Below are 25,772 nucleotides of genomic sequence, written 5' to 3'. Positions count from 1 at the left end.
GGTAAAGGTTTATACTCATTGTCATCCTCATTGTAGATAAAAACAACAGTTGTAGTTTCAAGTAACTGTGATAGTATTAACCACAACAGTACTAGTGGTAGTACTATTAAATTGCCGTCCTTGTGGCTCAAGCTGCCAAATGCCATTTTTATAGTTATAGTTATTGCACTCCTTTCTCGTCCTTCTTTACTGTTTATTATATAAGAAAATGTGACGAGAAGCGTGCACAGATCTTTTTGTCACCTTGGACAAACGTGTCTGCCTAATGAATGCGCTGTAATGAAATGTAATGTTACACGGTGCACAGCGGCAATAGGTTTGTGTTAATAAAAAAATTATATATGTGTATAATAAGAAACCTTGTGAAACATGGAGTGTCTGTCCAGCTGACTGAAATGCAGCATAGCGACATTGTCAACTAAATAATAACTTTGAGTTTCAGGTCAAGTACAGCAGCACATTTTGACACCTCATGAATCAAAAAGCACAGAAAAGCGTCTTGTAATGATAAATGTGCGCAGTAACTATAAGCCTTGGGTTGTGTAGTTCTTCACTGTTATGAGGGGGAAAAATGTCCCTCATCTTGTCTTTGCAAGGATTTCAGAGAAAGACGCTCTTTCTGGTTTAACCCTTTCCTACAAATGATATTGATAGGTTGATTAAAGTGACCTTTTGGATCAATACTCATCTGTAACCCATCAACACTTGTGTGTGTGTGTGTGTGTCTATATTCATAAATGTTAAAATAAGGCTCCAGATACACGCCACTGAAGCTGAAACAATTATTTGAAAATAAATATAGCGCTATTGATTAATCCTTATCAAGTAGAAATACATTTTCTGGTTAAAGCTTTCAGAATGTGTGCATCTGCATTAGTTTTTTATTCATTGTGTTTAATTTGAAGAAATCTCTTTAAACAGTATTTTTCTTTTACTTCCTAGAATAAACAATAAATTGCTCAATAACAAAATCAATAGGTTAATTAAAAAAAGATTAGTTCCTTCCATAAATAAAGCTCGATATGCTGTCTCTGTTAAAGATATTATATTCTGTACTTGCACGTCATATTTCCGCCATTCACAAATACATTTAGCATTCAGATGTAAGACAGGATGTCACCGCTGAAAGACACACAGCCAAGAAAAAAGGCTTCATTGCATTATATTCGTATACTGTTTTTAAGGCTGCTCTTTACATAATTGCAGCGTTAATTCTGTCCCGTTTCTGGTCAAATGGTTTAGAGCTTCTTCCTGTTCTGCTGATCTCTCAGCGTGTGGCGGTGAGATTACACACCGCTCTGACTGAAAACAAAGACTGTGTGTGCCATGTGCATCACATTTCTCCCAAAATGAAAGGAGGCACAGCTCCGCTTGCCTTTGATAAAGACTATAGCAGCAGCAACAGTAGCAGCAGCTCTCTAAATTAGGATTAGTCTTTGCAAACAGATGTTTCTCTTGCCTGCAGTCCTAAAAACTCATTCCCCCCCTGCACACAACCAAAGATTAGCATTAACCTGGCTTAATGAACTTTACACTCTGTTGCAGGCCTGCAGGGATATTACAAGTCTATTGTTTATGTAATGTTTCCTTTTATTTTTCACCTGCACCTTTTCTCCAAAATAGGAAAACAAAAGCAACATAGAGAGATAACTCATTTGGATTTGGGCTACTGTTGAATTAGATTGTGTGTGTTTGTCGTTGTGTGTTTTATTGTGTTTGTCTGCGTGAGGATTGCTGCTCTTGTTAAGTGTTATATTATCAGTGGCCAAGATGGGAAGAATGAAGCGTAACATTGCCTATTGACCTGCTGATTAAGCAGTAGCCCTTACTGCTTGAACTAATCGTACCTGATGGGTCCTCCAGGCAGACTGAGAGAGAAGGAACCGAGGGACAGCATAAAGTCCTGCAACTGATTAATGTCCGTGCGTGTCCCTCATCCTTTCTTTGTAATAGCATCAGGAAACTGTTTGACCTTACCTTATCTGTAAACTGCATTATCACACTCTGTAATGGACGGTGGGGGCCAGCGGATCTTGGCGTTGATCTAATTACATTTTCTTTTGAGGTGGATTTTTCTTTGTTCACAGAGACTTGAAAAGGCCCAGTAGTCATCATATCAGGGTCAAGCATATGCTTGTTGTATTGTGAACTCGCCACACGTCAAACTGTCAACCTGTTTGCTAAAACAAAACAGCAAATGAATGATTCAGGGTCCTAATGTAGCTCATTACCAATGAAGACCATGTATGCTCAGTTACCGCCATTTGCCTCATGTCTGTCCAAAAGCTCTCTAACACATTATATCTTTGTCTGTTTAATATGTACAGAAACCAAACTTGAAAACAGACAAGTTGAGTTTTTTTTACGTGGACCTGGAAATATTTCTTGGCCTAGAGGAATGTCAGCAGTAATTACAGGTCAAGCAATAGTCCTGCACATGAACCCGGTAAAATTACAAACATTTTGTTTCTACCTTTTGGTTTTCATCAAACAAAACAAGTTGTATTGTGTTAATTAGCAAGCTTTAGAGGCACTGGTTCAAACTAATAGTATCTTTCATGCCTGTATGCTAAATACGAAACCCCTATCTCTTGGCTGTAACTTATATCCATCCATTATATCCATCTTCTCATTTAACCCTGAATGTGCAAACATTTCTTTAAACTTATTTCTTATTTCATGAGATCATAATAAGTACAAAACTAAATGGATGGTGCCAAAGCTGTTCATCCTTGTGGCGTTCAAACTGCACAAACAAGAGGCTAACATTCAAGTGAAAACACATTATACCTGCACATTTGATAGAGTAGCAGAATTCAACACGTAAGCGATGTGAGATCACTCACTTCACATTATATCTGAGTCGGCACAGTTGCTGGCACTATGTTACACTCTGCCTTTGTGGCCTGAAGTGATTTGGCTGAAATCCATTTTAGAATCAACATCCAAGAAATGAGCTTCTGAATGCGCAGGACTGCACCGGGTCTGAGATACAGTCCAAGCAGTTTTTCTCATTAGTCATGTTTGGTTTATTGTTTATGAGAATAATCTTCGGTCGCTTGTAAATGACTGCACTTATTGCCAAATGTTTTTACCTGACATTTCCAACCAGTAAGCACCTTACACTGCTTTAGGCAACTATTGAATTGATGCAGAGAGAAAGTGGAAGGTGATGTTCTCTCTCCTCCCATCTTTGTTCATTCCTTTCCATAATAATTTCCCTTGCTGAGTCTCCAAACCTCGGGAGCTCCTCTGGGCCTGCTGCTGAGCATGCTAATGGATATCTACTGTTCCTGAGCCGCACTGTGTTGACAGGATTTTGCCTCATTGAATATTGTGTTAGGTAAATCCTCATTAAGAGTGACTGTCCTCCATGACACTGAGAGAAAGGACTGGAGTGCAGAGAAGAAAAGCGAAGGCAGCAGTAACAATAGTACCAATTTAAGCTACACTGTGCTGTACGAGCGCTGAACATTTATGGGAAACAGCTTTTTCTGTACTAAATTAAGCAAGAAGGAAGTGAGTCACGGCAAAATTCTGTACTGTTTCGGTCTGCAAAATGTCAGGAAATAGGGAAAAATGCTTGCCACAATGTCCAAGGTTTTCACTTTAGATTGATTGATTTGTGGCCAACAGTCCAAAGATATTCATGGATGATATGAAATACAAAAATGCAGATAATCTTATTGATCCTAAAGCTTCTGATTGGACCACAGCAAAGCTGGGCTAGACCAATAAAAACAAAAGTCTTACTGAGTGATAACAGAGTTACAACATTGGTTGATCGAGTGCTGGAGCTTCCCTATTGGCTGCTGCTCATTCAAAATGAAATAAAAAATGAAAACTTACTATTGATAAATTGATTCGTTGTTGCATCTTTCCTAACTACTAATACAGTAGTAGATATATAGTAGATATAATAGGCGTTACACCATTTATAAACAGGTTTATAAGCTGTAACCAATGGCTTTATTTGTAGTTAATAACTACATCAATCAATAAATAAGAATAACTTTTGTGTTTCTCCTCCTCTAGCAGGACACAGCTAATGGACGCCTTACCTTCTGGAAAAATCTGCAAATATTTGGACTAAAATCAAGATATTAAGAACATATTAATATCTACTCTAACTCTAGACTTGATGAATTGTAGGGGTTTGTAATTCACAGACCTATATTGATGCACAACCAAGATCCCAAAAGTTGCTCCTTTTTACTCCTGTTGGGAGTAACAAAGTACAAAATAACATGTTACCCTGTTTTCTTTTGTTGTGTATCAAGTGACATGACGTGTTAAAAGTTATCAGTTATTTAAATATGTTTTCAGTTAAGCAGTCCGTTGCTGTTAAAAGAAAAGTCTTTGCACCTTTTCCTTTTTGTGCGCATGCATAACTCAGACAGTCTTTAGGTTGTGGAAGTGTCTCTGGACAATATTACCAACATGCACAAGAAAGGCAGGAGGAAGGAGTTACTATTCTCAGTAGGTAACACTGTAACATATTACTTTTAAATGACAGTAATCCTGTAATGGCAGAAGTTGCTATTAAAAAGTGAAATTACTCAACATTACTTACAACGGATCTACAAAACATACATAATTGATTTGGAAGAAAGGGTGCCTTATCAGGGCGGCGTTTAGCTCTGTTGGTAGAGCAGCCGCCCCATGTGCGAAGGCTCAGTCCAGCATTCAAATCCGACCTGTGGCCCTTTCCCGCATGTCATTCCCCGTCTCTCTCTCCCCACATTCCTGTCACTCTTCAGCTGTCTCTGTCAAAATAAAAGCTTGAAAAGGCCAAAAAATAATCTTAGCCTTATTAGAAATTGGTACAAATATGATTTAAAGGAGATAGATGTGGCTCTTCTAAAAAGGTAACCCTGCTGTAGATGGATTGATAAACTAAGTTCTCAGTTCAGCTTCATTTATCCCTACAGGGACAATTAATTTTGTGGCACAGCAGATTATACAGCAATTAGGCAACGAGCATGGGAAAGACAAAATGAAATGAGAGGCGGGGGGCTTTAATGTGGTCAGCAGGACTCCAACAGTGCTGTCTAAGTATGTCATTTATGAAGGGTAAAACACTTCCTGAGAGCATTGGTGATAGGTCAGCCAAGTGTGCCTCCTGCCCACATCTCACCATGACCCAGCTACAGTTTGGCTACTGTGACCTACAGAGCTGCACATGCCCTCTGTGTTTGAAGCTGCAGTACTTCCTGAGCTCGAACCAGCCCCCCTACAGGGCTGCTGTGACATTAAATCCAATTATAGATTTCTTTAAATGCCATTTCCTCCAGCGGGGGGACTGTGGCCTTTTGAAAATCAAGAAACGTGACCACTGTGTTCTTCCACGTCTTCTTCTGTTTCGCCTGTGGCACTTTTGTCCTACTGTGATATAACAATGCTAGATTTGTACATACTTGCCCTGATGTAGCTCTGTTGTTTTTCTTTGTCCTCCTCCTCCTCCTCCATCCCCCTTTGACCTCAGGATACACCCGAGCCCGACCGCTGGCTCTGGCACAGCAGCCTCCTCAGAGAGCACTAATCAGGGCAAACCATCACTCCGCCGCATCAAGGGCCGCATTCACAGGAGCAAGAGTCTGGACAGCATTGATCTCCTTGACTCCAATGTAAGTAAACTGACTCAAAGGCAAACACATTGAATTAATGAGCTGTATTACCTAAGTACAGACACTTATGTACGGAACAAACGGGTCAGCAACCTGACATTAGATAGATGTGGCTGTGACTGAAAGGCCATGGTACTGACAGATTGAAGGTGTGAAAGAAATCGCAGACATTGTATTGTTCAGTGGCAAATAAACAATTCACTATAGACCAAATCTGACACTAAAAAAGGTTGCATAAAGCAAGTAAAGGTGTTTGTGTTGCGTAAAAAAAAGCAGTGAGATCAACAGAATCTAACCATTTTAGACCAAAGAAAAGATGCAACATATGTGAAATTGGCACCAAGGGCCCGTTGCACAAAAGTGATTTGTGAGTGTTGCTTACACACAGATGGCGAGTGGTGACAGAGTCACATTTCACGAATGATCGTCTCTCGCAAATTGCAGATAATTTAGCAAGTCCTGAAGGACTCGTGCATCCTCATGCCGGAGCTGCAATCTTGGGATTTGCTTTTGATTAGTGAAATGTGTCAAAATGAAAGAAATAGGAAAATAATGCTGCAAATTGAAGCATGCATTATGCAAATGAAGGATTTGTTCTGTTGTTGGCAACATTTTTAACAGCAGTCCTGAAATGGTTTTGTTGCACCACACAACAAAAATATGAACTATATTTGGACTTGCATTGTTGTTCTTGTGTCATGTCATCATGTTTCCTTAAATAAAGGAATTGTCGGACATTGTGGGAAATATGCTTGTCACTAACTAAATATAAAGTATATTGTTTACATCTACACAAAAAAATGTGAGTTTTACACTTTTGTACAGATAAAACCAATGAGATATAACATGTTCATTGGAAGTGTGCTGAGGCAGATTGTTGTACCTTTGTAGAAAGCTAGGTTATATCTTTTCCCCTTTGTTTGCAAAAGCTAAGCTAACCAGCTGCTGGCTGTAGCTTTATACTGACCACGTAAACACGAGGGCAGCGTCAGTCTTCTCACAAAACTCTCTGCGACATAGTGAAAAAAGTGTTTCCCAAAATATCCAACCATTCCTTTAAAACTGTGTTCACGTCTACAATTAACTTCAGAAGGAAATCTTGAATGTCACCGCAAGCAGAGTTTGATATTTCATCTCTTAATTTTGACTTCTTAGTCATTAAAAATTGTTCTTGGATGAAAAAAAGTTAAACAGGCTGATGAACTTTTGCAGTCATCCGCTGCCATAAACAACAACTTTCATAAAGGTTACCTGTTTAGCTTCAAGAGTCACTATATTGGTTTCTAAGAAGAAATTTGGTTTGAGCTCCAAGATTGCTTTTTTTATTCATAGAAACACAAACACACACTTTCATATTTCATCCATATTCACACTGTAAAAAAGAACGAGTGTCTCTATCCTTAAATACCTTGAAATGTTCCCAAACGCTCAAGGTGAAACTCTCTTTCGCATTCATAGACACACTAAATTATCATGAAATATCCTTTGCTGAGCGTTTCAGATACAAAAGGGTTATTAATTCAAGAAGAAGTGTTTTAAATTCAGAGCTCTGGTGTGCATAAATCAAAGCACACTCAGTTGTAAGACACACACGTACTTTGTTGTTTCCAGACAGAGCAGTAGACTGCTGGAGGGCCTCAGCCACAGGGGAATTATATCGTGTTGACAGCTCAGCTATGACCTGACTGTGAATTCAACTCAAACGCTCCATCTCATTAAAGTATATCTCAATAACCACAGAGCTGGTGGACTTATTGAACAAGTGTTGGTCAGCAATTGTAGCAAAGACATTTGAGAACATTAGTGCTGTGCAGTCTACATTACTACATTTATCTGTTTAAATAACAGCTCTCGGCTTACTCTTGTCTCAGTATAATTTCATGGCAATCCATCCAACAATTGAGACATCAAATAAAATATGTCGACCTCACGTTGGCGCTAGGAGACATCAAGGGATCTCCAAAGAATCTGTCAATTTTTGTGCCAGTTCATTCAGTAGATATTGAAATATTTGACCAGATGAGAAGTTGTACCCGCTGGCAGCGCTAGAAGAAAGGTTAGGAAATCACCAAAGTTATTAGGATTTATCCCCTGGGCAACATGGATGTCTTTTTCAAATTACATGGCAATACATTTACTATTTTTTTGCGAGTAAAAGGCAAAAACATCATCCTGCTGGTGGTGATAGATTAAAAGGTCATGGGGTCACCGATCGGTACCAATTTTATGGCAATTCATTCAGTAGATGTTGAATTTACACAAAATTTCATGGCAATCCATCCAGCAGTTACTGTAATATATCAGTCTGATGCAAAGTGGTGAGAAGACATTGCCACCCCTAGCCATGCAGGTAACATGGATTAAAATAGAGAATTTGGCAACACTTATCAGTCATTGTCTCGGCGAACAAATGACTCATGACTGATTGGACAAAAGACCTACATTTAAAAAGTAATTGCAAAATCACCATTCGGTTCCCGTCTAGTAAACCTGACAGTGAAAAGCCGGAGGTGGATGCTTTTAGGCTGTGAGTGACAGATTAGTGGTGGCCTTGATTTTAAAGCCATACACAACGATCATAAGCCTTTCTCTGAATGGAAAAGGCAGTATAGTGTCTTCTCATATTCTCTCGTGCTCTGTAAGTCATAGAGAGCGGCTTACCACATCGCTGTCATTTGTCTTTATGGCCTGCCATTCGGAGGACGCTTTAAACGGCTCGAGAGGCCACTATCTCAGCAGAGACTGAGAGCTCAGCTAAGGGCTCCTGGCCTTTCCATGGTATATTTCTTTTGTACAGGCTGTGTGTGCACTAGAGGAAAACTTGCTGACTTGCCCAAACTCAAATGCAGCTGATGGAAGTAACGGTCCGCCTTACAGTGAGTGATGAGACTGCAGGATGCTGAGCTGAGGAGCTGTTTCCATTGCATCCTACTAAAATGTCACAACAGACACAACACTGCCTCTGAGCCGCTGGATGATCTGCAGTGGTATTCTAATGAAAGAATCTCGCCTGATTGGCTGTTTCAACAGAAAACTGAAGATATTAATCAACTGAGTGTATGAATTTAGGTCCATAACTATCATTGCCCATCAGCGTAGAGCTAAATAATCAATAGTAGTTAAGACTTTGTTTATATCGATTGCTTCTTTTGATTGCTTTTCTCTCTTGATAGTCAGGGGAGGACTTTGGCCTCTGGCCCACTCCCGCTGTCATTTGTGTTGGCAAGCAGCGGACTTGTTCACAGAAAGCTTGAATCAGATTTTAGTGCTAAGGCTGCAGAAAGCACAACAGAGATGGAGAGGGGGGCAAACTACAGTCTTTTATGCACCCGATGCCTTTGTGTATAGCAGGAGTTATTTTTCTGCGTTCATCAACAACACCTTGTCCCATTTCAAAGCAGCAGTGTTTACAGTATTGCTTAATGCTTTAGGGAGATGCATTTGTCCATCTGTTCCTAACATTACACTAAATCTTATTCTCTTTATTATTTACACAGCTAATCTCTTTATCCAATCACTTTGTGCCTTGTATTTGTTGCTCTAAAAAAAGACAACCTCAGGGATTAATGACAAGAAATAGTAAACTCTCTCCTTTGCAGGGAGTTTTGCTGTGGATTAATAGTGATATGATTCTGAATATACTGCTTATTTTTTTATGTGCATTTCATCCTCTTTTACACATGCACAAAACCCCACAGTGTATCCCCTGGTGCAGTGTGGATGCTAAACTGAGCTTTCTGTTTCTGTTTCATGTGCCTTGATTTTGGGAAAGATCTGTTTTTATGCAGTATTTTTCCTGCCCTCTCAGCTGTTTTGGAAAAATGTTAAAGGAATGTTTGCTGCAGAGGCTATAACCAGGTGAGTTGCAGAGAAACTAAGAGTGCATCAGCAGGAGCAGATGTAACTAAGCCAAGATGAAAAGCGCAATTAAATTAATTACTCCTTAACAGATCAGGATCAGTCACCAACTGGGCCATGAGCTTTGCCTTGGTCAAAGTCTTAATCTCTTATTAGTTCTGCTCTCCACATCCTGCTACTAAAATCCCATCCTTGGCTGCAGTCTGCCGTGGACAGAGGCACTCCCCCCTAACCACCACCAAAAAAACCCTCAGCGTAAGCATTTATTCGCTGCTCAGTCTTCGGAAAGTGCTGCAGATGCATTTACGGAGAGAGCAACTGCAGCTGAATTAACCAATCTGCATATTCAGGGCCTGTTAGAGAGAGATTGTTCCTGTGTGATGAAGGCTTCGAGGTGCACAAGGGTGGGAGCTGAGGGCCGAACCTGAGTGAGACACACCACAAAGGCTGTGGAAAGAGATGGAGAGAGGGAGGGAGAAGCAGAGCGTGGGGGGTGGGCGCAGGAGATTTATCACGACTAACACTGTAGGAAGTCTTATTGGAAGGAGGAGAAGGCGGGGGAATGAGGGGAGGCACTGTGATCAGGGCAGCAGTTGATTTTCTCTAGGTGAGACAGGTCTGTTAGGTAAGAACAGAGTCGAATGGTGGAAATGATTGCTTTTTGCCTCTAGGTGATAAGCACTGGGGGATGGTTGTCGGTCATGGAGAAGGTTTGTATGAGACAATAAGGAGGAGCTGGTCGTGTGTGATGCATGTGAAGGTTGCGTGTGTGATCCCACAAGAGATGGCAGATGTTTAGTGTGCTTCTGGAGGCTATGACTCAGGAGCAAGGCCTACCTATGTGTCCTCTGATTGGACATATGGCACATCACTGTTGGCCTTCGGCACTGTGTGTATACCATCATGTCACTTTACAGCCTCTGCAGCAGTTATTTGTATCGTTTTCCCTGCTTGCTTCTGAAAACGTTTCACAAAAAAAAAGCTGGATAATTGCTATGCTAATTATGCATTTGTTACTGTATAATGTGTGATCAGTGTATTTTATCGTAATCGCTCAGTTTTATTATATCCATAAGGCAAGCTGCCCTGAAATAGATTTCCTGTAGTTCTTTGCAACACGATTGGATAAAAATACCCTCTTGTTAGTCTCTTAAAGGATGATTGGTGAAGATTATAAACAGCAAAGACCTTCATTGTCACTGGAAGATTTGAAGAAAATGACTCATGCCTCGGAATTGTTTTTATGGTCGGACTCGTGTCCCTCATCTACAACAAATCATTTCGAGAGAAGAGACTCAAACCCACATAAATCCCAACAACTCTATTGACTTTCCCGCATGATTTATGTCACAAGGAGAGACCTGGACAGTAAGCACCACCAGCAGCCGAGGAGGACGCGAAATTGTAGCACTAAACCAACATCGCATACAATATTTTCCGTTCCAGAAATAGAGTCTGGATCTATTAATACCACAATAACAAGCTTTCATTATAATTTTGGCTTATTTTCAAGGAGTGCTTGATGTGCATGTTACCCACCCCCCTATTTGAGCACTTGAGCGAGGGGTCAAGTGAAGGACAACCAGCAGGATGATGTAATGTTTGTAGGAATCAAGATGGTGGCCATGGTGGGGAAGTCAAGCATTAAGAATGAAGCACTGGGAAGGTTGTGCTAAGACAACTTGCAGTAATCAATCACACGGTTTGATGGACGTTTTGTAGATTGCATTGTCTGACGATTGATTATCATGAGATGAACACATTTTCTGGGGAGACGACATTTTGTTTTTATCCAGTCCAACTAGATTTTACTGGTGTTTTACTGGTTTATGTGTCACTGTCTAAACACGCTCTGAGTATTCTTGAGGAACTGTGGTGTTGATAAATTATTATTAACAATTAATCAATTAATCTGGTGATTACTTTCTCAAATAATCGATCGATTGTTGATCCACGAAATAAAAATACCTGTTATCGTTTGACCCATAGTTCTATAAAACTGAGAAAAGCAGCGACTAGAGAAATTGGTATGAGCACATGGTTGATCTTTTTGTTTGGAAAGTGACCATTAAGTGGACAAACTATTAATAGATATCAAAATAGTGGCTGATGTTTTTGCACTTTTTCTGTTATCAGCAATAATAATGGCATAATTCAGTGACAATCTATCCTTCATTCATTTATAGCAGAAATCAAGCAACCTGCACTGTGATGTATGAAAACTGATTATTATTGTCATGCAAATCAAACACAAAAAAAATCATGTGAGATTTAATGTCACAACACAACACGGTTTCAATTATGGTCAAAGAAACACATCAAATAAAAAGGTGTTTATTTTCATTTCCCACATAAAGCCAAAAATATCTACACTGTTTTTTTTTAATGAATGAAAGGAAGAAATGTGTGTACATTTTGTGTGTGTGTGTGTGTATCACACAGCCTGCTGTGTTGCTGGCTATGTAGGATGTGTGTTGCCCAGGGAGGCACCATATGCTGTTTAAACTCAGGAGCATCCCATCACGGCAGACCCGTGGGTGAACAACCCCAACTCCTTATTGTGTCTCCCTCTATCAGCTCACACGTCAGCCATCAGCCAGCAGGAGATGAAATCACGCAGATCTCTCCTCACGCCTGTTTTCACGCCACCGTGAATAATTGTTCAGATAGATTTCCCCTTGCAAGGCTCGAGACAGTCATGCTTGACGCAGACAAATAGTGTTCAGCTGAATTCCTGCAGAGGGCAGAGTTTTACTACCTAAATGTACAGGAACACAGTGAAACATCCATGTTTGCATAGCTGACGCAGTGGAGAAAGGAGGGGTTTGATGTGCAGTAGTTTTAAATTAATGTTTAGCTTTCTGTCTGTGGTGATAGAAACTGTTGTAGTAGTTGCTAAGATACATTTGATTATTACAAACAGTGGGCAGTGCAGCTACTACAATGGGAAGAGTGTCTATTGATGCTCATGTGGTTGGTCAAGTTAAGCAGGCAAAATACAATTTAACCGCACCACTTGGAGGATGTATTGCCCAGAGGTCTGCTCAGTGACCGTGCACTGTTTCCTCCGTCAAAAGAAAATAATTGAAATAATTTCTCTTTTGGATTTATCAATGAGTAAAACTGTAGTTGTGACAAAATTAATTTCCAGTTGAATTGAAAAACGGTGGAGATTTATAGTATCACCTCGCTTCTTTCCGCAGTGCGGTAAATTACCCCTGGGTCATTTTTCTCCCTTTTTCTATCCCATCACCTGCCCTCCACAATACCCCTTCGGCCTGGTCCGAGGGGAGCACCTGATCTCACACCACCAAGGCCTCTAATTGCTTTACTCTCATCCTGAGCAAGGTTGCTCTCTCGGGGAAAAGCCATGAATAGACAACGTCTTATGAATCCAAACTAATTTAAAGGTCTACTTGATAGAAATTTTTAAAAAACAGCAACTTCCTTAGTAATTTAACTGGTGGTTAGGGGTCACACTGATTGAAATTGCATTTTTTACGATGTATTTCTAAACAAAATTGTAGAACTTAGACAAATGAGTCTCCCTGGTCTTGTGTGAGCAGACTATTTCTGGTTAATTAACATAGATAAATAATCTGCCGTCATCACTTCCAGCTGTCTGTGAAATCACAACTGAGTTGATCAGGATCCCGCTGCTTTAAAAGCTTTTATTTACCCGCAAGGAGTTCAGCTTAGTGGTTTGCACGGCAATCTATGATGTCGTGTTTCAAAGAAAAATAATTCCACTCACCATTTTGGTATTATTTCACCTCCCTGTCATACACACATGCACATTAACTGATTGGAATTGTTCATCTTTATTAGCATTAGTGCTCCCCTTTCACGATAAACATACTTAGGTGATTGCTTCTTTGCAACTGTTCATGATGCTGTAGTTTGATCCAGAGAGGATTTGGATGTTGGTGGCCTGTTGTCACATGATCCGCGGGGCCGGGGATGTGAGGTCATTTCATGTCACCTGATATGTCTGAGCTTTCAGCTGGTGGGAAAAATGAGATGGAGATTACAAGTTCATTTAGGGAATCTTGAAAAATCATGTATTTCTCTCCCTGTGTACATGGGTCTTGATTTTAACTTTGAAATTGTTTAAATCAGTAAATCCAGATTTGTGCTTTGTCAATCAGACCCTGTTATGTTCACAGTGTCAGATGGTGTTTGTCTCATTTGTTTTACTGCTTGTAGCTCAACACCATTATGTCACTTTTCTTACCGCTTCATGAAATACCTACCTTGCACACCATGTGCACACTACACCTGAAGACACAGTATGCTCACACACGAGACTGAAATGATTTAGATGTTTACTGCAGACTGGTAATTTTGAATTTAATCATTTTTTCTGCAGTGAGTGCAACGCAGCAAATGTTACACATGCATCTCCTTGCAGCCAGTTAACAATACAGTTATTATCAAAATATAAAAACTTAATTGCTTCCATTTTAACTACAAAGAACTACATGAGCGCCCTGTAAAATCTGCTGTTTAATTGCTTTAGCTGACCCTTACATAAAAGCTGAGTACAGAAAAGACCAAAGAGGAAAGCCGGCCGCATTATTATCATCAAAATTGATGTCTGTATTGTAAATGCTGAGTCTAAATGTTATACTCAAGATTAAAAATGAGATACCTCTTCTTCTTTTGTGGGACGGGTGTTGCAATCACATACCGTACAACCAGCTGCTAAAGAGCTGGATCGAGATAAGGAGGCTGCAGCGAAACTCCTGCATGTTTCAGCTGCATTTTACTGCTGTACATCTTCAACTCAGCTTCACAGAGGTCACACTTCATTCTTCTATAAAGCACCTTTTTGATACATTTTTTTTAACTGCTGACTTTACAAGATATCTCATGCTTGATATATCATGGACCCCTGTCTCTTTCTTCAGCTATGAATGCGCTGCAAAGTGTAAAGCATTATGAAACCTCGTGTAAGGAATTTCTATCCTGAACTAATGGGTTGGCTGTCAAGTCAGTGTTCTGCTTTCTCATGTTAGAGGTCAGTGATACTGACAGAGGACAACACAGAAATCACAGATATACAAGCCTCTGTAAAGTAGCCAGCTCAGTCCATTATGATATTACATTGATGTAGACCAATTTGTAAAACCAAAGAGTGGATAACAAGATAAGAAGCACAAAGTTTTGAGTACCAATTTGCAGCTTTGACAACACGGTGCCACATAGTATCATCTTTTCTCTCATGCTACTATTGGACAGATGCATTTATTTGCCTCTGCTGCAGTGCTATGTTTAACGTCTGTCATGTCATTTGATAGCTGCAGTCATTAAAGCTCATAGATAGCCATGCCAACCTTTGCTTAGTAGGCTGTTTTCCTGACCCGTACGGCTGAGAGGTGACTCACTCACCGTAAGGGGCAGTGCACTCTAAAAGCCAACCTGCTGTGAATTTCTAATTTGCTTTTCCACTCGTGTGATTTGTTCCTGCAGTCATACTCTGGTTTGGATCCTGTCTGCATGTGTCTGCATGTGCTGATGGGAAGAGAGGGGCCCTGCATAATTCTGTTGTGCGGCATGTGAAACTCCCTCTGTGCTGTTGGAGCCAGTGATGCAAAGAGTGTTGTAGCATTAACAGAGGGTATTTCAAGGGCTTCAACAGAGATACGTTAAGCAGCATAAGCTTACATCAAAGCCAATTTAATCAGATGGTGACTATAAAAAAATGTTTACATTCAAGCATTTCCAGAGGGGTTTGATAGCTTGATTACATTTTTCTGCTTCAGTACTTTACCTAATAGTGTAATACATGATTATAACTAATGATACCAATTACCATCATCTAACCATCATTCATGTTTAGTGACAGATACTATCCTGACATATTACCAAAGGTTATGGCTATCAATGGACTCCACAGAACTGTAGAGGTGCAGGTCATAGATTCATCGACTTTTTTTGTGACATTTCCTTGCTCCATATTTATGACTGCTATCCATCATATTTTGTTTTTTTCCACAGGATATATGTGACTGCCCTTGTTTATCTAATTCTTATGACCTTGGCCAACTCATATTCTTCGATTCAAGATGCACCCGGCCGCCCCTCAGCCCTCCGCACACCCCCCTTCTCCTTTCCCATCCTCCAATGGAATCTGCGACAAGTCTCCTTACGTCAGCAACATTGCAGGACCTCTGTGCTCCTCCAGCATTATATTCAGCCCCTATCTTCTCCTGCGCTCATTAGTGCCAGAGGTAGAGGTGACAAGAACGGTCACACAATCTCAAAGTGATAAAATGCACAACAGAAGGTGCTGCAGAGAATTAGGTAGTTCTGGAAAAGCCAGCGAAAAAACTAAAGTGCATGTGCATGAGTCTTGAGAGTGTGGTTTGGTGCAGTGCACAATTTACATTCTACTGTATATTGATTAAATCTGTATACCCCATGGGAAGGAGTATTGAGCATCGTGACTGTAGGGTGGATTTTAGTTCTATCCTCTGCATTTTAAATGGCTTCATGCAGCATGTCATTACTACTTAAGTAGCCTACCTCAGCTTTCCCTATAAAGAGTTTATGTTTACTATAGTTAAAAGCGATGCCCAAATAGATTTCCCATACCGTCTTTTGCATACAAAACAATATATCGATTTTAAAATATCTAATCTTCATCATTCAAAGAATATTTTGCAGAAAGCTATGCTTCTGAAAAATTCTTGATTATACACTTAGATACATAGACACAGAAACAGGAAGGCACAAGAGATATGTCATCTTGTCCTTGTATTTGATTAGGATGCCTAATCAATCAAACTAGTCATTTTTTTTTAAATTGGATATGCCAAATCAATATTAACTGAACATGAGAAAGGTCTTGTCTTTCCTGTACATTAGCATTCAGATATATGTTACTCTGTTGTATCATACTGTTAAATCCTAAATGCCATGCATAAGAAAGCAGAAAAACCTTTCCTATGTTTTGTAAAAGTGATTTAAACGTATCTGGAAAGTCTTGCTTTGAACACGGCTCACAGTTTGAAACACCCCTCTCTTTAGGTCCATGAGGGTGTTGTAGCTTCACTTCAGTGTAGCTCTTTCATCTTCACACCGATTTATTAGCTCTCTGTTTGATCAGGATGCTTGTTAAAAGCTCTTTAAAGATGTAACCTTACCTCACATGCAGCAAAGGCAAAGCTTACAATGCTCCTTGTGTGCAAAGGTCTGTTAGGCCCACTGCAGTCTACCTGTAGAAGTGGTGCAGTAGGGAAATCATATTACCTGGAGAAGGAAGTAATTTGGGTGGCCTATAGAAAGCTCCAACAGAGACATTAACTATTTTTAAGAGGGTTTTTCCACATTGCTTTGCTACACTGCCAGGTAATCTCATATATAAATTATGTTAAACACATCCTAGTGATGTTTTCTTTATTTGGACATATAGTGCAAATCTATATGAACATTTTTAGACCTAAATAAAATCTAAATCCATTTTGTGATTTAGTTTTGAGGTCTTACTGTTAATTATCAACCGAATGATCCGATCCAAAATACCTTGTTTGTGGTCAAATACGTGGGTATCTATTTCTTAAAATAGTTTGATCTAATTATTAATTTATTTAAAACTAATAAACCCTATAAATAATAATAATAATAATAGACAGCATTTTAATATTCATATGAAATTATGTTTAGGAAAAACTACTGTAGCTGTGACACTTTTTTTTTTTTAAAGGCGAAAGATCCTATGTAGAGCCAGTGTTTGGTTTGTCCCTTCTAGGCTGCTGTAGAAACAAGGTGGTTTAAAATGGCAGACTCTGTAGAAGAGGACCTGCTCCCTCTGTAGATTGTCTCATTCTACAAGTAACATAACAATTCTTATTTTCAAGAGATTTTACACTAATGAAAACATAGTTATGAACATGATATCTGATCATTTCTGTGCGTCTTTGGACGTGTCCACTGATTCATCCAGTTGGAGTGCAAATGCGTTCGCTGTTTGTAGTTTCTCAATCATCTGCACCCTCACAGTCATTCCCATTATTTTGCTGAAAATTGTCAATTATTATGACAGAAATTTTGAGTTTGTTTTGTCAGTATACATATAAATAGTATATGGATGGACAGATGATGTGATCCATGCTGCCCATTCTCGTTTATCTGGTGTGCACAATGATAGTATAAACTTGGATTATTGAGGATTCAATCCTGATTTGACAAGAATGAATTTTAAAAGCTACCTAAGTTATAGCTGACTATTACAGTCTGCTGAACTAATATTAAATAATAAAGAATTCTGGGTTTAGATTGCATATTAAATGCAAACATCACTAATAATGACTATAAAATATATATCTGGTTTATTAAAGGTCCAGTGCGTAAGATTTAGGAGTATGTATTAGCAGGAATGGGATAAAAAAATCATTAGTATGTTTTCATTAGTGTATAATCACCTGAAAATAAGAGTCGTGTTTTTGTTGTCTCTAAATGATCTACAGTGAGAGTGGAAATTTTACATACTGGACACATGTGAAAATATGAAAACAGTCCAGTATCCATTGCTCAAAAATATATATATGGGCCACTTTATGTTCACCATGTGCTGGTTAAAGCTCCATGGGTGTATTCAGGGGCGCCGTATAGTTTCAAAGGATCACGATATATATATATATCAAATATATATCTCTTTAGTTAGGTCCTAGAGATGTGGTGACAACAGCTGCGCAGAGGGGGCCTGATTTGATTTTTTTGTCATGGGGCCCAAAATTCCTTGTACTTTCACGCTGGAATGGCGCTTGATGCTGCGGGATAGCTCGCTGCTGCTGATGTGGATGTGGCAGGGGCGCCTTATAGGGGGGAGAAGTTAGGACAAGGGCCCACGACTGACAGGGGCAAAAAATATAAAATGTATTAAACCATCATCATTGAGTATATATATTTCAAATATAATAATGAAATTAATTATCTCTTTGTTTTAACGTGTTTTGGGCAGTAAAAGTGAAATAAAAATGGCCTTTAGCACATTTTTATGGTGGCTTTTAATCTTGCATCAAATAGTGAACTGCACTGCATACTGTATGCAGACTTGCATGCATGTACAAATCACCAGTAGTAAATATTGTGCTAGAACAGTATGTAAGACGCAAAACAGTTGCAAGCCTTTTAATTATGAGTATGTAAAGCTTTGATGGGATAGTTAGGTCCTAGAGATGTGGTGACAACAGCTGCACGAGGGGGCCCAATTTGATTTTTTTTTTTGTCATGGGGCCCAAAATCCTGGGGCGCCCTGGGTGTACTTTCACCTGGAATGGCGCTGATGCTGCGGGAAGCTTCTGCTGCTGGCTGATGTGGATGTGGCAGGGGCGTCTTATAGGGGGGAGAAGTTAGGACAAGGCCCACGACTGACAGGGCGCCCAAAAAATTGGTAAACACCAATATAAAATGTATTAAACCATCATCATTGAGTATATATATTTCAAATATAATAATGAAATTAATTATCTCTTTGTTTTTACGTGTTTTGGGCAGTAAAAGTGTAATAAAAAATGGGCTTTAGCACATTTTTATGGTGGCTTTTAATCTCGCATCAAATAGTGAACTGCACTGCATACTGTATGCAGACTTGCATGCATGTACAAATCACCAGCAGTAAATATAGTGCTAGTACTAGTTATTGAACTACAAGACGCAAAACAGTTGCATGCCTTTTAATTAATTAGAGTTATGTAAAGCTTTTGATGGGATAGTTAGGTTCTAGAGATGTGGTGACAACAGCTGCACAGAGTAGGGGGCCCAATTTGATTTTTTTTTTTTTTTGTCATGGGGCCCAAAATTCCTGGAGGCGCCCCTGGGTGTATTTTCACGCTTGATGCTGCTGCTGTTGCTGCGGATGTGGATGTGGATGTGGACAGCCTCCTCTCCTCTCCTCTCCTCTCCTCCTCCCCCGCGGACAAACCGGAATGGTTTCTTCCAGGCAAAACCTGTCACTGTCACCGCGGCGGTGACGGCAGCCGAAAGTGTGAGAGCAGAGAGAGAGAGAGAGAGAGAGAGAGAGAGAGAGGCAGGAGGGGAGGGAGGGGGTGTGTGTGAGTGTTTGAGTGAGTGAGTGTGTGTGTGTGAGAGTGAGAGAGAGAGAAGGAAGGCTTCATCCACTGCCTGCCTGCCTGCCTGCCATTGCAGTGCGGCGGCTGCTGCTGCTCTGGAGCCACACACCACCAGGAAGACCGTCCCCGATCCTCTGCTGTAAGACTCACACAAGCGACGCAACGTGAGGACGAGGAAGGTGAATGGTTTTCTTGATTAAACCGTGAGTACGCTGTTTTGTGGGGAGTGTGTGTGTGTCGCTCTTAGCCGCAGGAGCGTGAGTGTGTGTGTGTGTGTGTGTGTGTGTGTGTGTGTGTGTGTGTGTGTGTGTGTGTGTGTGTGTGTGTGTGTGTGTGTGTCCCTGCGGATACGCGCGAGCGATAACGGTTCAACAAGCCGAGGTAACGGCTATGCTAAGCGGTTAGCCAGCTGCTAACCAACCAGCGTGCTGACGTTATCCGTTTATTTTTTAATTTTTTAAATGAATAAACGATGTTCAGCGTCCACATCTTTGCTTGAGCTTTACACAAGCGATGATATCCAGTCACGAAACGCCTCGCAGCCGAGCTGTCATCGGGCGGACGTGGTGTTTTTCTTTTTTTTTTTTTTTTTTTTTTTTGCTCGTCCAGGTATCCGTTAGCTTCAGGATGAGCTAGCCCCCTTTAGCCTTAGCTGGAACAAAATGTCGGCCAGCTAAAAAAGGAGGAGGGTTGATCTGAAGCGAGAGGGTTTAAATATAAAAGAGGGGATTCATTAAGTGTCAGGCAGCGAGAGGCAGTGACGGAGGACCGAGCTGAGGTCAGCTGCTGTAGATATACGACATCGTTTTTTTAAAAAGGAAAATGAATTACAGGGAAGGTCAAGCGGTGGCTCACCTTGTTTTGATTGTCCGCTTGTAAAAAACCCAAAGAGTGTCTTCAGACTGTCTTCAGAGTGTCTTCTCTTATTTCATTCATAACTCTGTAGTTATTATTTATATCATGGTCACTTACTTTTGTAATATTCCTCACATTATGGTCACTACTCTTGCAGTAATATTATTATTTGTATCATGGTCACTTTCCTACACTATGGTCACTTTACATTACAATACTCTTTTTATATATCATGCAAGTTTTATCCTCAGTACTTGTCTGTTAGATTAGATTAGATTAGATTAGATTAGATTAGATATACTTTATTCATCCCACCACAGGGAAATTTACTTGTTACAGCAGCAAGAAAAGTGTAGCATACACTACAGAATTAGAAAGAAAAAAAAAACACAATAAACAGACAGAAATATCTATAACCTACACAATAAACACGAAAAAAAAACAATCAACCTTCAAAAACAGACAAGACCTGAGGATAAAAGTGGGATAGATAGATATTAGATTAGATATACTTTATTCATCCCACCACGGGGAAATTTACTTGTTACAGCAGCAGAGGAAAGTGTAGCATACACTACAGAATTAGAAAAAAAGTAGAAAAGGCAAAAACAAAAAACACAATAAACAGACAGAAATATCTATCACCTATACAATAAACACGAAAAACAATCAACCTTCAAAACAGACAAGTACTGAGGATAAAAGTGGCATGATGTATAAAAAGAGTATTGTAATGTAAAGTGACCATAGTGTGAGAAGAATAGTGACCATAAATAAATATTATTGGAAGAGTACTTACGTGTTTTTGAAGGTTGGTTGTTTTTTGTGTTTATTGTGTAGGTTATAGATATTTCTGTCTGTTTATTGTGTTTTTCTAATTCTGTAGTGTATGCTTCACTTTCCTCTGCTGCTGTAACAAGTAAATTTCCCGGTGGTGGGATGAATAAAGTATATCTAATCTAATCTAATCTAATCTAGTTTGCCGTTGGCTAAGGTTAGGCTCTTAGCTGGCTTCAGTTTCGTTACACTGGCATAAATACACAGTTCACATCCTTTTATTTGAAGCCAGCTGTCATAATAATGTCATGTCAGCTGTGTGTGTGAGCGGTAACCATCTCACTGTTTTCATCTCCATGTCAATGGATGAACCTGCTTGCTAACGTGGACTAACAGCACCTGTTGCACGTTGACAGCATCATTTAGTTCAGGGGTCTTCAACCTTTTTTCAGAGCCCTTGGATGAGAGACAAACAGAACAGGAACCTGTTTATATACTTGGTTATTAGCTTATATGTGTTATTATTGGTTATTGAATGCAGAGAGCTGTGCGTCTTTGGACGTGTCCACTGATTCACCCAGTTGGAGTGCAAATGTGTCCGCTGTTTGTAGTTTCTCAATCATCTGCAAGTCATTCCCATTGTTTTGCTGAAAACTGTCAATTATTATGACAAAAACTTTGAGTTTGTTTACATATAAATAGTATATGGATGGATGGACAGATGATGTGATCTTGGTGGGACATGCCGCCCATTCTCGTTTATCTGGTGTGCACAATGATAGTATAAACTTGGATTATCGAGGATTCAATCCTGATTTGACAAGAATGAATTTTAAAAGCTACATAAGTTATAACTAGTTAGTTAAGTTATAACATAAGCTAACTATTACAGCCTGCTGAACTAATATTAAATAATAAAGAAGTCTCGGTTTGGATTGCATATTAAATGCAAGCATCACTAATAATGGCCATAAAATATATATCTTGTTAATTAAAGGTCCAGTGCATAAGATTTAGGAGTATGTATTAGCAGGAATGGAATAAAAATCATTAGTATGTTTTCATTAGTGTGAAAATAAGAGTCGTGTTTTTGTTGTCTCTAAATGATCTACAGTGAGAGCGGGTCCTCTTCCTCTTGTTGATTTTTCTACAGTAGCCCAGAGCAGACAAACCAAACACTGATCTAGATACAGAGGTTTGCTTTTTATGTGAGCTTTTCCTACATGTTTGGAAGAAGAGGGTGAGGCGTGGGTATTCATTTGGTTGCAATCTGCAACTTCACTGCTAGGTGCCACTAAATCCTACACAGTGGACCTTTTTTAAATATGTTCTTAATGTTGTTATTATCACCCAGCTCTACATTCAGGTTTTAATTATTTACTTTAGGAATAGTATGAATGTTTTTGAAAGTCTCTTTAAGCATGCAGGAATATCACACGTCTTAACTATAACATGAATGTTCAATCTTGCGTGTGTGACTTAAACATGTCATCACAGGCCACGTCATTGTTGTAGAAAAGGCTTTCAGTTCAGATGTTATATAAAACAGCAGCTAGACACAGAAACAGATTTGTCAAATGAAGTGAGGGGGGGAGGCACAGTACAGTTGACATTTGTCATTACGAGATTAAAGTTATTATTATTATTTTTTTAATAATTCAGACGGCAGGGTTGTCGCAGGGATTGTGAGACGAAGAAAATGTCCAGCTGCTCAAGGGCAGCCATACATGTTGGCCTGTAAATCATGTTGCCCTAAGCTGTCATGGGAACAGCAGTCATCTGAGTCATTGTGGTTTTGGAAGGACGAATATATCTGATATTCTGCCTACTTAAGTTAAATTTGACTGCAGTTGTGTAGTCCTGTGTATTTGTAGAAACTGACTGGGCGAATGGGCTTATCCAGTTTCGGGTTATGACCTACGTGACAGCAGATATACAGTACTAATGATTGCATGACTGTATTAATATGACGTGTTGACATATGGAGAAACGTAACTTTACATCATATGTGGTAATGCACAACCAAATGGCTTATTTTATTACAAGTATATATCCACAGGTACCTCTTTAAAGAGATAATCTGCATAGAGAGAGGTTGCTGGAAAAAAAGAAATGGTGCGAGATTGTGAACATAGCGCGTGTTTCAGTGTTAGTGATAGCCTTGAGGTGCCACTAGAATAAAAAGGAAAATAATTTAATGAGTTCGCCTGCATTACCTTGAAGTACTCTATCTCTGCTTACACCGTGGATTAGTTTGTATAATTAGCATCATTGTGATATTTTCATCCTTCGAGAGGTGTGACTCCAGACTGAGGTGGTCATTACCCTTCACCCTTCTCTTGAGCTAATAGATCTAATCCTTTTTGTCCTTTTTCAATTCAGGAGGGTTTTCTGTTCTCTGCTGCAGCCCACTTTAGTCTTTTCTGCCTCAAATGGTACTCTGCTTTTTTTGTCTTGTCTGCTTTTGGTCTTTACACCCGACCGTATCCATAGACAAATTATAATTCACAAGTAGTCTGTATCACACTCACTGATGGGCCTCCTCATTGACTTGTGTATTAGGTTTTTAATCGCTCCTCACATCTTTTTTTACTACCTCAATTTTAGGCTGCTTTTTTGGAAATATGGGAGTTGGCAAGTGAATTGATGGGTGCTGTGGACGTTGAAAGGTCATTGCTCTGATACATGGCCAAGCTAAGACTTACTAGCAAACACTTCTTAAAAAATGTGACATTAAAGTCCATGTTCCCACCGTGCAGTAAGTCTCTATGTTAACAAATGGCACGTTTACATTAGGGTTACAGCTCCAGTTATACAGAGCCTTCTTTATATAAATCAAGTCCATCGTAAATCCCTATTTGAAAGGGGTGTAGAATTATCAGGATGGAGAGGCTTGCAAAATCTCTCATCAATCACGTTTCAGCATGAACCTCCTTTTTCTTGTAGCGCAGCAACTGCCCTTATCGTTACTGTTTCTCATTGGTCCTCATTTCAATCGCCGTGATGGAGAGAAGGCAGGGTGCAGGTCAGTGGCTCAGCTTATCAGCACATTCCTGCCCTCTTATATGTGCTCTGTATGGGGCACTGATAACTTCCACCGGGCTGATTGAGTTCAGAAGCTGATTTCAGAGTCTGTGTGTTCAGAACAGGCTCTGCTCATGGTCACTTACTTCAGCTGTGGGAGCCTGGAAATACACGCCGCTCAGCTCTTTCGAGCCAATATCCCAGAAAGTGAGTATCAAAGGATTGAATTTCAAAAAAGAAAAAACGATTTATATAAATCTAAAACTATAATCGAGTTCTTTCTTTTTAATTATATCATTTGCATACCTTTTTATTAAGTAGAAACAAGATATTGGATACTTTAATTAAAGTGACTATAATCAATAGTTTTATAATGACGTATCAAATGTTTTAATTAACTCTCGTAGCACTTTTTTTGGCTGCACATGTACACACTATCTGTAGTTACAAATATTTTTCTGTTTTAAAACATGCTAAAGATCCAGTTTCTATAAAAAGCAATACAATTATGACAAAGACAGTTGAAGTATCCCTCAATGAAACACAAGAGCTGTAAGTTATTGGACATAAAACTGTGGGAAAATGAGTGTTTTTAACAGCGCCGCTTCCAATTCAGGTTGTTGCCAAACTTTAATCCCTTTGTATGCTAAATGTATTCTAAGTATAAGCCTCATAAACGAAGACAAAGGAGTGGCCGAACTGCTGACTTGTAGCAATGAGCAGCTCGGGTTCCCGACATGACTCTTTAGGTCGATATAGAAATAATTAATTTGGAGGCCGGTCGGCAGAAGGTGGTGGAGAGAGTAAACTATGTGTGGAATTTGTTGCCAGTCTCAGGCTCCGCTCTGAGGGATGTAAATTTAACTCGTCCCCTTTACCAGCCGTGACTGGGCGTCTCTCAGGCTTGTCAAACTCGATCGTTATCCTGACTGATACTTGGGATGTCATGACCCACATGGCCCTGGTCTGGTGTTCTACAGCGATGATGAATCTGGGCTGAATATTTGTAAAGATATGCGCAGACGCTTTTTGTGCTTTTGAAATCTGTTGAACTTTTGACTGCTTATCTTCCTTCCCGTTACTGCGTGTTGTGTATTTGTTGTATATTTTCAGTCTGTTGCATTTTGTCTTTGACAGTCACAAACAAATCTGTAACAACACACCACTCTCAGATCCACTCTCAGCTGAGTCACCCATTTACTTTATCTCGATGCACAGTGCGTTCATGTCAGTGGTCACTGCTGGTTTGCCAGCTCAAAGAGAACAGGACAGAGACAGAGTATGCAAATGATGTCCTTACATAAAGTGATATCTGGAGCAGTAGCAGTCTCATAAATGTCAGGATTCTGATAACGAACAATCAGTCTTTTTACGGGCAGTGAGGGATGTTCAAGTGCATGACACGGGGTAGATTCATAGTTGAATGTTAGACTAAGGCACCCTGAGCTTATGTAGGTAACCTTCTCACCGTGTCATGCAATCAGGGGGAAGTGCACAATGAAATGTTGCAGCATTTATCTGATATAGAAGTACAGGAGTTTCTGTCGCCGTGTTC

General features: G+C 39.7%; 1 protein-coding gene across 11 annotated transcripts in view; it reads left to right on the top strand.

Annotated features, from left to right (window-relative positions):
- Nucleotides 1–25,772, top strand: part of tjp1b (tight junction protein 1b) — a 53,221-nt gene that overhangs the window by 3,017 nt on the left and 24,432 nt on the right. For 9 of the 11 annotated variants that reach the window (XM_019269263.2, XM_027272949.1, XM_019269256.2 and 6 more), the window contains exon 2: nucleotides 5,486–5,627. In XM_019269263.2, coding sequence (XP_019124808.2) covers nucleotides 5,486–5,627 — 142 coding nt within the window. Of the gene's footprint in view, nucleotides 1–5,485; nucleotides 5,628–19,562; nucleotides 19,765–25,772 lie in introns of those variants that run through there. The other 2 variants (XM_019269262.2, XM_019269261.2) reach the window with 2 other exon arrangements.

This window comes from Larimichthys crocea, chromosome XXI (assembly GCF_000972845.2).
Source record: "Larimichthys crocea isolate SSNF chromosome XXI, L_crocea_2.0, whole genome shotgun sequence".
Lineage (NCBI taxonomy): Eukaryota > Metazoa > Chordata > Actinopteri > Sciaenidae > Larimichthys > Larimichthys crocea.
This window is presented reverse-complemented; position numbering and strand designations above follow the sequence as displayed.